Source organism: Amblyomma mixtum, chromosome 2 (genome assembly GCF_055824585.1).
Source record: "Amblyomma mixtum isolate Tamu chromosome 2, ASM5582458v1, whole genome shotgun sequence".
Classification (NCBI taxonomy): Eukaryota; Metazoa; Arthropoda; class Arachnida; order Ixodida; family Ixodidae; genus Amblyomma; species Amblyomma mixtum.
In genome coordinates this window covers 154,153,441-154,170,866 of record NC_143013.1, presented here as the reverse complement: position 1 = coordinate 154,170,866, position 17,426 = coordinate 154,153,441, and the positions used below count along the sequence as shown (strand labels likewise).

Sequence of the window (17,426 nt, the reverse complement as noted above, 5' to 3'; positions counted from 1 at the left end):
TTTGTAGCCAAAGGCAATTTTTCGCCTTATTCTCATCATCATTTGCCTTTCATGCTTCCTCGAGGGATGGCAGTTGGAAGAAGGTCTCTAGAGCAGCTCCTTGTCTGAAGTAATGCCGAGTGGCATTCTTCAATCCTAACTGCTCATCAAATGGAAGAGCAGTTGTTTTCTCCACTCCACAGAGTGGAGACGGAGTATCGAGTTGAGGAGCACTTCTGAATTCGGCGGTTAGCCTTTCATAGGCAGCAGATATGCGCAATAAACTTTATTTGCTGTTAATCTTCCAGTTAAACACTAAATCCTCCTCATTCCTCATCAGTGCACACACTGTGTAAAGAACTTTGTCACTCCATTTGTCACCACTTTGATGTATGCCATCCCTAATTCAGGGGCTGTATAATTTTTGAAATTTTGTTGAAATTGCTTGAAAACCTTTGCAATTTCCTGCACCTCTCTTTTTCCCCCAAGTCCCAAACCTACGCAGAGTGCAAGTGGTTTTTTAAACTCCAGCTAAATTTTGTTATTCATCAAAGGGCTTTTCTCTCTACTGCTTTGCTGGGTGTATCTGAAGTATAATATTATGCACCAGTGTGTGAAGCTTTGCTCCCAGAGCTATTAGCCCGAGGTAGTAATTTTAGAGCATTGCGTTGCGTTCTCAGCCTGGTTGCGTTTTGAGCCTGAGTTGTGCTGATTCCACGGATAGAACCCAAGTTGGCAGCCTCCAATGCAGCAGTGTATCCCAGTAGTTGCCATGGGAGCCGAGGTGGTTAGATAATGGAATAAAATAGCAGGTGGCAGTGTGATGCTCGAGCACCACAGCTCGAAACTAAACTATATCGATCAGTATATGTATACCTGTCTGGCAGGCATTAAAGTCTGGCTGCTTAGTCACGACATTCCTCTAAAATTTGTGGGTGAACTGTTTTGCATGAATGTACCAGATGGTGTCATACGATTCAGCCTGTCGTGCAGCATAAACTTACTAGTTAATTAGAGCCTTTCTTGCAGCACGGATTCGAACTGACAACCTATGTTAGGTGTATTAATGCTCATTATTCGATCTGCTCATTTTTTTATATTCAACCACACTAACATTACTTATTACCCCATCTGTGCAGATTTCTTCTGGCACTATTTGAAGCTGAAGGGTTGCTCGGCTGAGGATCTCCAAAAGCGCCACAAGAAGGTGACGCGCTACCTGGCACAGAAGTGCTGTGGCCTGCGGCGGTAAATATCTGTTCAAGCCAATAGTCTCTTGTTATATGCATGAATAGATTGGGTAAGCTCATGTGCTTACAAAACTCGTAACTTGACTGTATTTCCTAACTGTCTGTATGGTACACTTAGGCACTGGAATAACCTGCAAATCTCACTGGAATTTGCCTACTATAGTGAGATACTGCTTTACCCAAGTTCTGCTTAAGGATAGTCTGCTACTCAGGTGACGCACAGAAGATTATATTTATGAACCAGACTGTTAACAGCACTTCTGGACCACATTAGCAGACTGTTCTGAGACCGCACGCAGCCAGGCTTTTCAGCGTGGAAGAGGCGGCTTTAGACAAGGCAGGCGAGCGCTCTGTTCCTGCACATTAAGTAGATGTCGGATGAATCTCGAAAAAATATGAACGACGCGCCAGGAATATGACTACTACAACCCTTCGGAGATGTGCAGTGCACAGTATACGGCCATGCCAGCGACATGTCTTTCTGTTCAAACTTTCTCTAAAACCGCTGTCACTACGCAGAAGCAGGTAGCAGTATCTGTACTAAGAATTTGTATCTTAAAGGAAAAAAGAAAGCGCAATGTCCACCTTTGGCACGATTTCTGCAGTGATGTGCGTTCTGCCGACTGACAGTACACCGCTTGCTTGGTGTTGTAGGCCTAACATGTGCTTTACTCAAGGTGTAGCGAGAAGCGCTTTTGAACTAGCCACCAGCGATCACAGAAATGTCTACTCTGTTTACCGCCTCTACAATAACTTTATGGTGGTATGAACGTGCAGTTTTTATTCCCGCAACGTCTTCGTAAGTGAAGCGCGCGGAAAAACGGGCCAGGCGGACCGCCTCGCACTGATAGATGCGGGTTGCATGCACGGACTCATTCTGAGCCGTTGGCAGAACCGTCATTACAGGCCATGATGCACTTGGTCACACGTTGCATGCACGTCTGCATCTTGATTTCTATCTGGAAACAGCTTGGTTGACGTCACTTCTGTCAGTAAAGTGCTCTGCATGCCAATGTCTCTCCCATTCCGGACGGTTCCCGCCAGCCATCGAATGAAGCGGCGTGTGCATAGTATTGAAGAAGCGTAGCTTGTTGGGCCAGTTGGTGCATGGTATGTAGAAAACCAGCGAAAAGGACGCATTCACAAGGAGGAGAAGTACACAGGACAACGCTGGAAACACAACTGAAAATTCTTTACTTCCCCAACATCAGAACAGGCCGCACATGCGCGAGAGCACCACAAATGCTATCAAAACTCAAAACTGATTAAGCGAGCGAAGAAACATGTGGCAATCTATGTCCCATTCATGAAAGTGTACTCTTTTGCCGTGAACTTGACAGAGCTGTCGCTGACGCAATCAGTCCCTAACTGCTTGATTTTAAAAGCTTCTAAGATTTCTCGTTTTATCTGTGTTTTGCCGCGGCCGATGATTTTGACATTATGGAACAGAGGGGTGCAGTGGTTGCAGTGTCTTGGAAGATTTGCTGTGTTGCCTGGCTGCAGCGAAGTGCGGTGCTGCCTCATACGGTCGTTGATGCATTGACCCGTTTGACCTATGTAGGCCTTACCACAGGACAGTGGGAGCGAGTAAACAACATTGGTTGTGCATCTGGTGAACATGCTCTGGTTTTTGACATTAAATTTCTTTTCCGTGCTAATTTTTGAGATACGTGAACAAAGCGACGAGTTTGGTGGGCGCAGAATAGACTACCTTAACATCGTATTTCATGGCTACCTTTTTAACGTTATGTGAGACTTTATGCAGGTATGGCATTACAGCAAGTCTGGATTCTTCACTAGGCGTTTCATCTCTTTTGTACTGTGACTTAAATTTACTGGTCAAGGTCTAAGCAATAGAAATGAGGACGTCCTCAGGGTAGCCCGCTGACCTCAAGCGGTCAAGTTGCACTAAGAAACTCTTTTGCATGCTGTGTGCACAAGACCTGCGCAGAGCATTACCGAGGCAAAGGTTGGCAATGCCTCTCTTCACAAGTTTGGAATGTGAGGAGGAGTAGGGCAGCAGGCTTTTCTTGGTCCGAGGAGAGTAGCTCCAGCAAGCATGGCTTTCATCAGAGAAGGTGAGAGTCAAATCTAAAAACCTAATTGAGTCATCAAGGGGTACTTCATGAGTAAAACTCAAGTCAGGACAGGTATCGGTAAAGAAGGTCAAAATGTCATTTGCGGCCGCTTCGACACTGTCACGGGAAGTTAGTTTCAAGAAAATTAAGAAATCGTCTACATACCTAAAATGCTGACCAGCGGTAGTATGGAGTACAAAAGGACCCTAATACAACAGGTCCGCAGGGCAGCTCAAGCCAGTGGAGCTCTGGAATGAGGACCCTGCCCATAAGCTGACACAACTCCCCTTCTCTTTAATAAAGTTTTTCTCCTCCATTCCTTGATGACTCGTCCTCTGCTTCGCGCCCAACACCTGTCGTTTTCCATGAAAAACTACTGAGGCCTGGCACAGAAGAGAAAACTGGGTGTTTATAATTGTTGACAAAGCAGTTTTCAGTTCGTGAGATCACTAATTCCGGGACGGACGCTCACCAAAGAAACGGGCCGGTTAAAAAGTTATTACAGCAAGAGCAGTGTGGAGAACATACTACAGCAGGGAGCTAGTCACGGCGGCCTCTTGTTTCGATTTTTTTTCTGGTTAAGCATCAAGAAAGAGTTTTCTTCCACCTTTTGAAGATGAGAAGAGCGAAATTATGTAGTGCAATATTGGGATTGTTTTCCATGCGGAATAAATAAAAATTATTACTGTTCATTTCATGCATTTTTCCGAACGGAAGATATGAAAATAGCTTTTGTCTTGTGCCGAAAATGCTGCTATGTGTGCGTGGAAAAGTACCAGGTGGGAAGGGTCCTAGATACGCAGGTGAAGCTACACTAAGGCGCGCACATCCTACAAGACATACAATATCTGGCATTAACTAATTTTGGGAATGGAAATGTCGATGAGAAATACCAATTGCTTGTTCTGCCCATTTGCTTGTTCTGTACGGTGGGATTTAAAGCACTGGTAGCCGTCAGAAACGCAGCACCGATGTTCTGATTTCGAGGCTCGTAGTTGTTGCCTCGTAGTCTGCCGGGTGGCTACACTCCGCGTCTTCTTTTACGTCTACGGGTTCGGCGCAACTTCTCTACTGGTCAAACAAATTACCGAAGTTATCTCGGAAACATATTACCATTATTAGACTCCTGCCATTGCCTCGTTACCCTGAGAGCTTATGACGGAATTGGGCATTCATTTTATTTCATTCATTTTATTTGTTCTTCACAACATGACGTACACATTGGGAAAGGGGCCAAGAAGAAAAGCCGTTCCTTTACGGCTTGAAAAAAATCTTGGTCCCCTACATAGACGGCAACGAAGCAACACAGTCCAGAAACAAATGTAGAGAACAAAATGTACAGACATATACAGAAACAAACAGAATTATAACTTGACATTTTGATGAATGATATGGCGACAAGATCATGTAACGGTCGGGGAATAATGACAGTTATAATGAAACAGTAAAGAAATATCTCTACAAATTGTTTTGTTTATGAAATGCGTGGTGTGTATAGGGCCATGCAAATTAATAAAACAACGCCTTCAGGTTCCGTAAATTTATGTTATAAAGTATCTGTTCCTGCTTTAATATGCTCATTTAGTAATCGAGGCAGGTTATTCCTAAGACTGAAACCCATAGTTCGTACGGCATTTTAACGCTTTCCAACGGTGTGTTGTCCTCGTATTATAGGCCGCGTTGCCTATTTATTCTAAGATCGATATGTCCAAAAACAGCCTTTGATTTTCCTTGATGCTGAGTTTATATTCGCGTAGGAGTTTGTAATGACACCTTTTAGTTATTGTAATGACCTTAAGATTTCTGAAGATAAGTTTACTTAAGTGAAACCTAGGCAAATTATTATTGATCCGTAAAATTTTTTTTTGCATCCTTAAAAGACTAATGAGGATTTTCTCTCCATAATGCTAATCCGGTGCGTGTTCCACAAAGAAGCATTAGCTGTGCACTTTTGTCACAATTTCACAAAGCACTGTACGCATTAAAACGCTTTAAAATCACCACTGCGGCACTTGTTTCATGCAGACGGTCCACGTACGCGAACTCCAGCTCTATGCATCTTTTAGCGTGCATTACCGGGCGAAATCAAAAAACCGTTTAGCGCTAGACAGGGCTCAATTAGCTCCTCTGTACGCTCGTCTGAAGGTTGATGTAAGTATGTTCACGGTATACATGCAGTTAGAAATACAATTTGTCTAAGCACTGATGCACGACCACTGTTTCTGCACCTGTTTCATACAGGCAACACGTTTTGACACTGATTGATAAACAATGAAAACTGACATTATGGTCACAGCCAGAGTTGAGAGCCAATACCGGCGATTTATGGACTTAGCATCAATATCGAATAAAGGTCAGCTAAATAAAAACTATAAACTATAAAAGAAAACGCACGCGAGCATGGTTACTTCGCCTCTTGTTCCTCCGTTTTCCTATCCCAGTAGCAGACGACAGCACTCAACGGGAAGCGAGACTTTTGCAGCGCTAACCTCGTGACCTCCAGAGGGGCTACTTTAAGCCGCTGGCCAGGATGGGAAGCTGCAAAACTGGTTCAGTTCTATTATCATTGGGCTGGGCGCTGTCCAAAATTCCTGGTTAAGGAATGATTCCTGCTTCACGTGATATTACTTGCCGTTCCTCAGCAAAAGCCGGCGAGCCAAACGCACCTCCAAGGCTACACGATCACCGCCGACTGTGTGCTCAGGATATACAGTGTGCTTTCTCCCATGTTCATCCTTGACTGTTTCTTGAAACCGGAAGTGGACTTCCTTTAGGTAGTACTTTAGATCGTAGAATTCAATCGTGTTCAATGACCCCGCCAAAGGCGTTAGCTCAGCTTATCCTCAAGCGTCCCCGAACGCTAATGGCTCGTTGCAAAACTACGGGCCAGTAGCAGGTCTTCGTATTCAACTGGGACGGTGCTATGAACCTTCAAAACATTTTCTTTACACTTGATGGGGTTGCTCGTAGGTACCACGAGAACTGCGAAATCTTCCTGACGAGATGAGACACATTTAAGAATGAGCTCCTGAGGACTCAATATGAGGCCGAGGACTCAGGTTGAGGCATGAGACTTGGGCATTCTGAGGAATGGCGCTGAGGAGCCTGTTCTTCAAGAAAAGCGCTAGCTGTAACAATAAGATCCGATCGAAGGAGTGGGAGCATACGTTGAAGAAATGGGGCGCCCGTTTCATCGGGACCATCCAGAAATAGCATAGGCAAAGAAGCAGGACAATTGCGTAGCCATAAATATTTCTTGACGGGTATACGCCGGTTGTTAAAAAAGAAAGAGCCGGCGCGCAAACAATATATTGGTCATTTTTCATCTTTAATAAAGCCGAAGGGCTAGTTGTGCGGCTAAATGCAATATTTACACGAAAATACGAGTGCATACTTGACTCGGAGGACTTGATCCGTAAATGACATTTATTCTCGCAAAAAAACACTTGTATAAAAAATCTCGGGTATCTGCACTACGTTTCACACAATATATACAAAGTCGACAACAAAGTCAGCAACTGCGAACCAATGGCATTTGCCAAAACTTCTACCCATGCATGCGAACCTGTGCAGGGCCACAAATTCGCTTAAAAAAATAAAAGCAGTTTTGATTTTCGATGCAGTTCCTGATCATTTGAGAAAACTCGAATAACGGAAAGATAGGCTGATGTGAGAATTAAAATTAAATACAGTGCCACTTGTCATGCGATAGCGAAATAAAGTGACTTTTCTGCTTAACTTCCGTTTTCGATTATAAAGCCCCCCTCGTACATCAGCCTTCCCAGAATTAACAGAGAACGCAGATACAGCAGAACATTCATCAATAAGACTTCTGTAAATTCCTCTCAAAGCAGAACATTATCGAAAGTAGTCCCTTTACCTCCGCGACCATAAAATCGTCAGGGGGGGGGGGGGGTGTATGCAGCACGCATAATATTTTGGGCCATGTTCTGACCCTGAATGGGGTGTTTGAAAACGCCCGATGCAGGGTGTCAAAGAGCAACTTTCTGCCAGACTCCAGCGTGATCCCCCGACGAGCGTCGGACATCTCCGGGAAGCAAGCACTATAGAGAAGGCGCTGAATTTTCAGAGAAGCCCATGAAACCTCCAAACTTTGTACGCCGCATTCCACCCGCCAACATCTGCTAGTAACGCAACTAGTAACTGCTGTCTGCTGCCGACAGCAGCGGTGCCTCACGTCATAACACTGAAGGATGCTATCCATCAATAACAGCAGACAGGCTTCTCGCATGAAGGCTCTTGCCCAAGAACCCAAGCCCATGACCTACGCTAACCCGGTACCTGCAAAAGGTGTCCGGTAAACCAACCCCAGGAGACTTTGTGCCACTAGGAGGGCATCAGCCGCCCATCAGCCCTGAAATGCTTTGTGAATCTACGCCAAGAGAATTATAGGTATGGAGGACCCCCCTCATTGAAAACCCGCCTACTCTGCTATTACTGCAATGAAGCCGGCCACATTCTTCGTCACTGCACGTACAGTCGTATCAAATTTCGTGGCTTTTTTTGGCACCCTGCGACTACGCTCCGGCCAGACACTACGGAAAAATGTCCAGGCAAGCCTGGTACCGGTAGCTCTACTCAAAAACACGTGTCCGTATCTTGCACACGGCCGCCCGGCTGTCCGAAAACTGTCATCAATGCGGCGCAAATGGACGACGACTTTGAGTGTTCTGCGAGAGTGACTACTTTCGCAGACAGTTGAAATTTCGATGTTCCTATAAGCTTCTTTTGCCTTTTCCGTTTCGAGCAGCACGTTTCTGTATTTTTCTGTGCGTATGTGTGTTTTATTTTATGGCGCATAAGCAACTGAGGGCATCATGTGCAAGGTACGGTTGATAAAAGGAAAGCTGTGTTTGAATGCGCGGTAAAGGAGTAGAGCTTTTCTTAAAATATAGTAAGATGCTGTTTTTGTAATTTTTGCAAGCTTTCTGAAAAAAAGAAGTGTTTACTGCAAGCCCCCACATAGGTCACAAAAAGTCTGTACTTATTTCACGAGTGTAAGGCGTGAGTAAGGGGCGCATCCGCGATCCTCAGGCGACAACTTTCAAAAAGGCGTTACGGTGTTTTCACCATTTACATTCTACCAGTGTCAGGTTTACCAGGGGCAGTTTGATTTCGTTAATCCTAGGAGACCTGCTGCATTCGACTCCGTCGCTTTGACCTTCAACCGCTCCGGAGGTCCGCTGGCATGACCATGTGACTAGCCATGTCACTCGCCGCAGTGGTTCCGCCGTCACCACCCGAGCTCTGTCCGTCGCCGAAGCTGGAGCCGCCGCGCAGGCTCTCACGAGCTGTCAGACCACGTTATTCGTCGGGAGCTCGTCCGCAACTTCAAGAGGAGCCGACCACTCGCGTACGCAGTTCGCGGCATCAGAGCGAAGCTGGGCTATCATGGAACGTTACGCAGGAGACTTTGCAACGTTGTCAGTAAACGACATCTGAACACCTCGCGGATATTATCTGCTTTCGTTTGGTATAACTAGGTTTAAATGAGCTGTACCTTTAGTTTTTCTTTATGCGATACAGTATAGAGTTTGTTCTTTCGAAAGCCGTCGACGTAGTAGTAGAAGTCGGACCGCGCTTCGGAAATCATCGGGAGCTGCGTAAAAATTGCCGCGGAATGTTCACAATAGTGTCATACGATTCCGCGTTGCGTGCCCCATAAACGTACCAGTTAGAGCCTAGCTCGTGACAGGGATTCGAACCGGCGACCTATATTTGAGGGAACCGGAGACCTATAATCCCGGGCTGCGGAACAAGAACTGTATAATGCGCGGTTCAGGTGCCCACTAAGATGAGTGACTTACTGCGTCATTTCCTTTCCTAAAAAAAGCAATTTTAGATTTTTCTAAGTGGCAAGGCGCCGCGCCGAACGGGCGCTGGTGTTCTGAGGGCGCCCTGGAAGCGCTGCAACACGATGTCGTGTTTCACTCCTAAAGGCGAAGCTTAAGTGTCCAGCAGGTTTTTTTGGTTTACTATCTACGTGCGGTGCTGTTAGCATGTTCGGTTGGTCTATTAGTCCGCCTGTCTGTTGTTTGCAGAGATAAGGGCCCGCCGGAGCAGAATTTACTGTACTCCTCATTGCTTGTCGTTTAAGACAACTCTGTACATGAGCCACCCTGCAATATTACCTGTGAAATTCCATTCATGTGTGCAAGTAGCTGGACTGAGGGCCTTAGTGGGTATTGTGGCAGCGACGGTCGGCTCTTCAGTTCCATTTTTGTCTCTGGCTTTTCTTGTTCTGCGCCAGAAGCGAAGATAGCGCAACCGCTTTGTCATGCGTGCTATGGATTATCACGCCTGGGCTACACAGTACTGCGCCAACAAAAGCATAAACGTACGACATGCTGCGTCCGGTATTGTATGTCTAGTCTACGCTCTGTCGTCTTTCTTAACTTGAAGAGGGCCGGCGGGAACCGCTTTCAAGTTAACTAAAACTGTTCTGCCTTTGGTACTTAACTCGGTAAAAGCAGATTTCGAGCCACAGCAAAATGCGGAGCCTCTGTTTAACTTGAAATCAGCTTTTGCGAGTTAATAATCCTTAACAGTTAACTTTAGAGGAAGCGCCCTCTGAAGTTAATGTATTGTCGGTTGCCAATCGAGAGGGAGGGGGGCGCAATGCAGCAGCCGCGCAGCGCCCGCGCAGGAGAGAAATGAGTTAGTACATACAGCTCAGCTTCATAGAGTGCGCTTTTCGTGTCCAGGGCGTTTACTTAAGTTTCCTGTCGAGAAAAGGACTAACATGGTCGCGATGGAGGTCGAACCCTCCACATGCATTATCACTAGCGACATATAGAGGTGACATTAGATTATGACCTAACTTGAGCATGCTGTAATTCTGGTAGCTCATCCTGGCCGTGGACTGATGCGACGAGTTGCTGACCCCATACCTGTAAAAGTACAATATATGTACTACAGTAAGCACAGTTTAGTTTTAAGTTATATAGCAGCAATTCTAAACAAAGAAAAAGAATTCAGCAACACATGTACGGCTTACATCTTTGTGAAATTGCATTTTTTTCTCTCTTAAAAGACGTATTGCTTTGGCGCTCAATGCGGTAGTGCGGCACATGAGCGCACCGCCGCCACTGACGAATACCCATCCAGGAGCTCTGTCAAAGGTGCCGGTTTCTTGCAGTATAGTTGTCAGACTTGAGGCCGTTCTGTAAGAATAGAACAGTGCAACCTATTTAGCATTTCAACTAAATAACGCCTTTGGAAGCTGCCGAAGAATCCGCGCGAAAATGTGTGTGAGGGACGTAATGCTTCGGTTTGATTCTCGCGTACCACAGGTATGTTTTTGTATTTCGCCTCATCTAAACGCGCCTACCGGGGCCGGAATTCGATTCGATTTGTAGGGTGCTATGTTGGGAATGCCTTAGCATGGCAACGGCACAGTGTGTAACGGCATGGTGGCTTCGAGCGTTCCAAATCGACATAGGGCTATGAGAGACACTGTAATGGATGGCACCGTAATAATTGCGACCACCTGGAAAACCGCACTCCAAATGCATAAATAGCATAGCATATATGAGGTTGACAGCAAATAGAAGAATTACCAGTCAGCGTCAACGGTGCATGCTGCCAGTGAAGCTATGAAAGATAAGCCAGATTTGTGCTCTAAAATAAAAGTACACACAATGCATTAACCCTTGTTATTGGTAAGCTATACGCAAAAACTGCTCTGTAAAGGCGCTGAGCGATAAACAGATTGGATTTGCCAGTGCTGCGGCATATACATGGGTGTGCAAATGGTAAATGCTGTGCGAACGATGATTATGCTTGACCGAGGTCTATCAACACGTTAACAGTATACAGGAATTGTGAATGGTGCATGTTGTTCGCTTAATAAAAAATAATTTGTTAACAGTATAAGCTTAAACAGTTGCCATATTAAAATAAATTAATAGAAGATTGATTTTAGCAGCCGCCGGAATACCAACTATGATGTGTCAGTGAAAGCTGCGCAACAAACATTTTCAAACTTCAGGCCGTTCTGTAAATAGAATAGTAAAAGTCATTTACGAAATAATCCGACAAACATTCCCCATACGCGTGGAGTAACATCACTGGGAAGCTAGCTACGGAAAAACAAGCGAGGCAGTGCAGGCAGGTTGAACAGCAGGTGCCTCTCAAAGATAATTTCAGCTGACAAACTAATTTTCCTTAAAAATACCCCGTTTCTCTATGAAACGCTCGCTCCACCGGGCAGGCAGATGCGGCTTCCGTGGCAATCCAGGCGCTCACCCAACGCGAGTCTCGGGGTTAGTCTGCGTTCCGCTGTAGCCATGCCGTTGTCTTCTCCCACGACGAAGGCTTCTAGTGGTTGTATTAAAATGACCAAGTATTCAACCAAGGAAAGCCATGTATTATCAAGCCTAGCCACCAATATGCATCGCATCTGACTAGGCTTAACCTTAGCTAAGCCTCAGCAATTTTTCCGATCTTGGTTACCTCGCGCGTTGTTGCGTTGGTCTGCACGTCGGCCACTGCTTCATTTCTTCTTGTCACCGCATACGCGCCGCCACACTTTCCCATGAACCCCACTTTAGACGACATTAGAAACGCACTTATACTAAAGCAGGGGATCCCCGCGGTGGTGGCGGGAGACTTTAATGCCAAGCACGCCGCTTAGGGGCCGGAAGTGTGCGACGCGCGGGGAGGGGGGAGCTCCTGCACTTCGCCATGGCTTCCGGCCTCATAATTTTGAATGACCCTGCGTCCCCTCCGACATACACCACGCCATACACGAACAGCTGGATAGACGTCACACTGGTGTCGCCGCCTTTGGCGTTGGTGGTGACCCAGTGGGAGGTGTCCGATACACTTACATTTTCGGAACACAAATACATCATTGTTCACTTCGGTTCCACGGCTGCGTCGAGCCAGGAGAGGCGCCTCACGCACCGCGGTACATCACGAGTTCTAAATGCGCTAGCTTCTTCATCATTTTTCACAGCAGTGGTTGGTACGGACCTCGCTTCGTCATCCTCATTAGAACACGTCGTAACAAAATTCTACATGATATACGAGCGCCTCAGTCATAAACACTCCTCTACACGTCCAGCTCCACGTACATCATCTGACACAACAGAATGGTGGACGCCAGAGTTGACTACCAAGCGCTCTATAGTCAGGGCAATGCGTCGCCGATACCAACGCTCTACAGATCCCACACTCCGAAAGTATTTCACCACACAATACTACAACGCACTCAGAACATATCGAAGCAACATTGCAGCCGTTCGCGACGCAAACATTTGAAACATAGCACGACAATCACTAAGATCCACAATATACGGTCGATCATTTCAATCTGCCTTTTCCAAACTACGTTCACCAGTCGTGCTGCCCCCCATTCGTAGGCCCGACGGTGAACTAACATCATCAACAAACGAAACAGCCCAACTATTACTTGACACACAAACAGCAACAGACGACACATCACAAGATGACAACGATCACACACACATACGGGCGACTGCGTCGGCATCTGACTTGGGGGGGGGGGGGGGGGGGGGCGATGACCCGCCGTTCTCCGTTGGTGAGATAACTCTGCCGTGGGCCGGTTGCGCCAGGGCGCGGCGTCGGGGCTAGACGGATTAACGGTCAGGGTTGTTCTGGCTCTCTGGGACACGCATCCTCACTTCATTAGAATCATATTTAATGAGGCACCTAAATTGGGTCATTTTCCAACGGTCTGGCGACGGGGGAGAGTAGTCTTTCTTCCCAAGCCCGGTAGACCACCCGATTTGCCTCACTCATACCGTCCCATCGTCATGAACTCGACGCTAAGCAAAGTGCTGGAGCGCTTGCTCTACGGTCGATTATATCACTTCCTTGCACGAGAGAACGTGCTTCACACCAACCAACTCAGATTTACTAAACAGCGAGGAGCGGTGAATGCACTTCACGCTCTCGTCACCAAAATTAGAGGGTACAGGGCAGACGGCCTCCACGCACTGCTCGTTTCAATCGATTTTCGTGGGGCTTTCGACAGCGTTTGGCACCCCCTGGTCCTGGCTTCACTAGGCCGTTGGGGATGCCCGAGAAATCTCTGTGCGCTGCTGCGGTCTTTCCTATCCGACCGCGAGGTGGTGTACCGCTGCAGAGCGGGCGACGCGGTTGCGCGTCCCACCCTGGGCAGTCCACAGGGTTCTCCGCTGTCGGCCCTGCTTTGGAACATCGTGGTGCGTGGATTACTCGAGCAGCCGATGCCAGAGGGTGTGTCGCTACAGGCGTACGCGGACGACGTTGTCGTCTTTGGGCCTGGTCCGTCCAGGAGGGTCCTACAGGTCTTGGCGGAGGATGCACTCGGCCGGGTGGCGACGTGGGCGCGAGCGGCGAGGGTTGCCATTAGTGAGGAGAAGACGGTTTGCCTCCTTGTCTCCCCTCCCAGAGGAGGCATGGGGCGCACTCCTCCCACCGTTCGTCTTGGCGGCACGGTTCTGAAATTCAGGCCTGCCGTCAGGATACTGGGCGTCTTCTTCGACCGCACCCTCTCGTTTTTGGCACACGGCGACCACCTCAGGGAGTGTGCCGAACTGCTTGCCGCGCGCCTCGGGACCTTCCTGCGGTTGAGTGGCGCACCGGCACCGGCCCAGCTCAGAGAACTCTACCAGCAGGTTGTTTTGCCATTCCTATCCTATGCTTCCCCCGTTTGGTGGACTGAGTGTCCCCACTCGGGTCTTCGAGCCCGGCTGGTGTCTGTGCAGCGGGCCCGGCTAATAGCGTTGGCGGGTTCTTACTCCACCACTAGCACTAGTGCTCTGCAGATTCTATTGCACGCGGCCCCGCTCCAGTTCGACCTCGACAGGTTGAACGCGGAGTTTAGGCTCTTCGTGCTACGATTAGATACAACATTCGGACAAAATTCCTTTAGTGCGTTGGATGGGGCGCGGCCGTTTGATGATGCGCTCCAGCATCCGTCGGAGGTGCTTTCGTTTGGGTACGTCCGTTTGGACGTGGCGGCGGCGGAGGCGGCGGCGTCGTCTCCGGTGTTCCACGTCTACGCGGATGGCTCATACACACCGACGGCTGCAGGTGCCGCGTTCGTCATCTTCACTCCATCACACCATATTTCATCTGTTGGCCGTTTCCGGGTGGAGCTCCCTACGTCCGCTTACGGTGCGGAGCTCATAGCTTTCAGGGAGGCCCTACACCATGCCCAATATTTACCCGGATCGACACCCATACATATCTACACAGATTCACTTTCACTCCTCACCGCTCTCTCTTCACTCCTCACTACAGACACCACAATACACAACATCAAACAACTCTTACACTCCATTAACACAGCCAGAAAAATATCTGTTTCACGTCCCTGCACACGCCGGCCTCTGGGGTAACGAGCTAGCAGACATTGTTGCCTCCCGCGCACATAATTCACCCAGAATACGGACTTCTTACATCTCCAAAGCAACAATACGCACATCATTTCGCCGCGTGGGTCGGGTCCACTGGGCCACGTGGTGGCGCAATAGCCACGAGGGAACGGGAATATTTACATGCGTACCCGACACACTAAATTTACCTAACACTTTCCCTCCTTCAAAACCACTCATTACACTACTCACAGCCCACGGACGATTCCCTGCATACTTTCACAGATTCGGCTTTACAAATACACCCGCATGTCCGTGCGGCCACCCAAACGGAGATGTCCATCATTACATTACAGATTGACCACTAACACAACACATAACAACACAGCTTCCTACCCCTACACCGGGACACACTTCAACCGCCCACTGGCCCCAGTGGCTGGACAATCCTCGTCATTGCGCATTACTTTTACGCATAGTATCCACAGTCAGTTCCTTGCTCCCTAATTATACACCATCATCCCATCACTCATAATATTCATTCAGTGGGTGGGGCCTCTCTGGCCAAACGAGGTGGATACTCTGTGTCCGCCCCACCACTGACTGAGTACAATGCATGTTTCGCTCTTTCGATAATCATTTCATCATTCTTTTCTTATTTTCTTTGGAACCATTTCTGCATCTACACATCAGCCCTCCTGCACACTTAATCTTTTCATTAGCCTCATCATCTTTTCACGTTGTGCTTCCTTTGTCTATTTCCTCCTCTGTTTTCTGTTTCCTCTCTTTTTTCTCTTTCGCCTCTTTTCAGAATCATGACACTGTCCGTCCTACACAGCCTGGGAAGCATCCATCTTATTTCTCCTCTTTCTTTTTTCGTTCACATCACCTCCCTCATCGCTTCCTCATAGCACTTTTTTTTCTCCTTATTTCATTTTTTATGTATGTATTTATTTATTTATTTATTAATGTTTTTTTAAACATTGATTCGATTTTTTTCTTCTTTTTTTTTCCTTATTTCCTTTCGTTATGTATTTATTTATTTATTAAAGGTTTCTTTAATGTATATATGTATATATATGTGTATATTATTATTTTTTTGCCCTTTTTGGCACCATTACTGCAACATTATCATTATTCTTCACAATAAAAGAGCTCACCGGGGCTATTTTCACCCTCTGTGTTCGCTTAGCCCTTAGGACACTAATATTACCGTGCCCATTTTTTATTTTTCAAATTGGCTTTTTCCACCAAATTCCACTTTTGGCCACATGGGCCCTATTCTTTTATTTTTGATTGGTTTAAGCCTGTTGATGCTCCGCAGGTGCAGGCTCTTTCTCATTCCACCTTATTTTTGACGTTAATTTCGATTTTAGCATGTAATGAGACTCCGACTGGGACTGGGGCTGGCCGAAGCGATGGCGATTGCCATTGGAGGATCCAGACTGAGCTCGCGTATAAAAGGCGCTCAAAAATTTCGAATGTCGACTCTAATGACATCAGTGCCATTGATAAACTTCCCTGTGGTAGCGCAAGTTCAGCACTTGAAACGCCCGTGTAGAAACTTTTCTGACTTTTCACTATTTTGGCCCAAAAATAAAATCAGTGTTAAATCTTACAAAATAAACATAATTACTGTATTACTTGCACCTGCATGAATAAACGTCAAAAAAATTAAAAAGCTACAATGTACACTTATGATCCGTTCTTAGATGAGAATCGAATTTGAAAATCCCGCGCTCTTTGACGTACTCCTCCGCTAACCAATCGCGTACTTCCCTGGCCTAAAATTTCCCGCGCTCACTCACTCGGTCCTTTCAGGTGTGCCCATCTGCAGACAAATCAGAATTTGTGCACACATCATATTCCTGCAAACTATAGCGCTCTTCCGTGTTTCTCGCTTGTGCTCGTCTTTCCTCCGCGCGCTGTGCACCTTTTGTGCGACACAGTAAAGCAGCAGTGACGCATCGGCGGTAAAGCGGCTGTGGTGGGCACGCTATTCGAAATAATAGCATTCGCTCTCCACGCAAACGCAGGATTGGTCTTGATTCTTTGCAAGTGCATTAGGACGCTCAAAACTAGCAGGGGAGACTGCTAGTCTTGAGATCTGTAGTGGTAACTAAAGCTATCCGTCCACTCAAGATTTTCTAAGGTCCCCCGGCGATTTATCTTCACTGCCCGTTTCAATAGCAGTACAAGCCCGCAACGATACTCCCAAAAGACGACAAAAAGCCTATCGTTCATGCCGCTAAAAATGTGCACCACTCACCTTGTGTGCGAACGGTCTGATCGGTGAAAATCACGGACACAGCACGCCGGTATTATCCTAGCTCACCGCGCACCACGTCCATGCCGTCAATTGAAGAATGCAGGACCGCAGCAAATAGGACTGCTTCTCATTCTGCGCGCTAATAATGCGCGTAGAAACTTTTTGACCGTTAAAATATGTAACGTGATTGATGAAACGCGGCAAAGGTTTTTCGGATCACTTTTTTTGGGGGGCCGGCGCGGTGGCTCGGTGGTTATGGTGCTCGGCTGCTTACCCGAAAGACGCGGGTTCGATCCCGGCCGCGGCGGTTAAATTTCTTTGGAGGAGAAATTCTAGAGGCCCGTGTACTGTGCGCTGTGAGTGCAGGTTAAAGAACCCCAGGTGGTCGAAATTTCCGGAGCCCTCCACTACGGCGTCTCTCATAGCCTTAGTCGCTTTGGGATGTTAAACCCCATAAACCAAACCAAACCAAACTTTTTTTTTGTGCAACGGCAGTGCTCAC

General features: G+C 47.2%; 1 protein-coding gene across 6 annotated transcripts in view; it reads left to right on the top strand.

Annotated features, from left to right (window-relative positions):
- LOC149361325 (uncharacterized) overlaps positions 1-17,426 on the top strand; it is a 93,478-nt gene that overhangs the window by 22,498 nt on the left and 53,554 nt on the right. For 3 of the 6 annotated variants that reach the window (XR_016288946.1, XR_016288945.1, XR_016288947.1), the window contains exon 5: positions 1,119-1,227. Coding sequence is in view for 2 of the 6 variants with exons in the window: in XM_089572658.1 (XP_089428784.1) it covers positions 1,119-1,139 (21 nt within the window). In the remaining 4 variants the exon portion in view is untranslated. Of the gene's footprint in view, positions 1-1,118; positions 1,249-17,426 lie in introns of those variants that run through there. The other 3 variants (XR_016288948.1, XM_089572658.1, XM_089572657.1) reach the window with 1 other exon arrangement.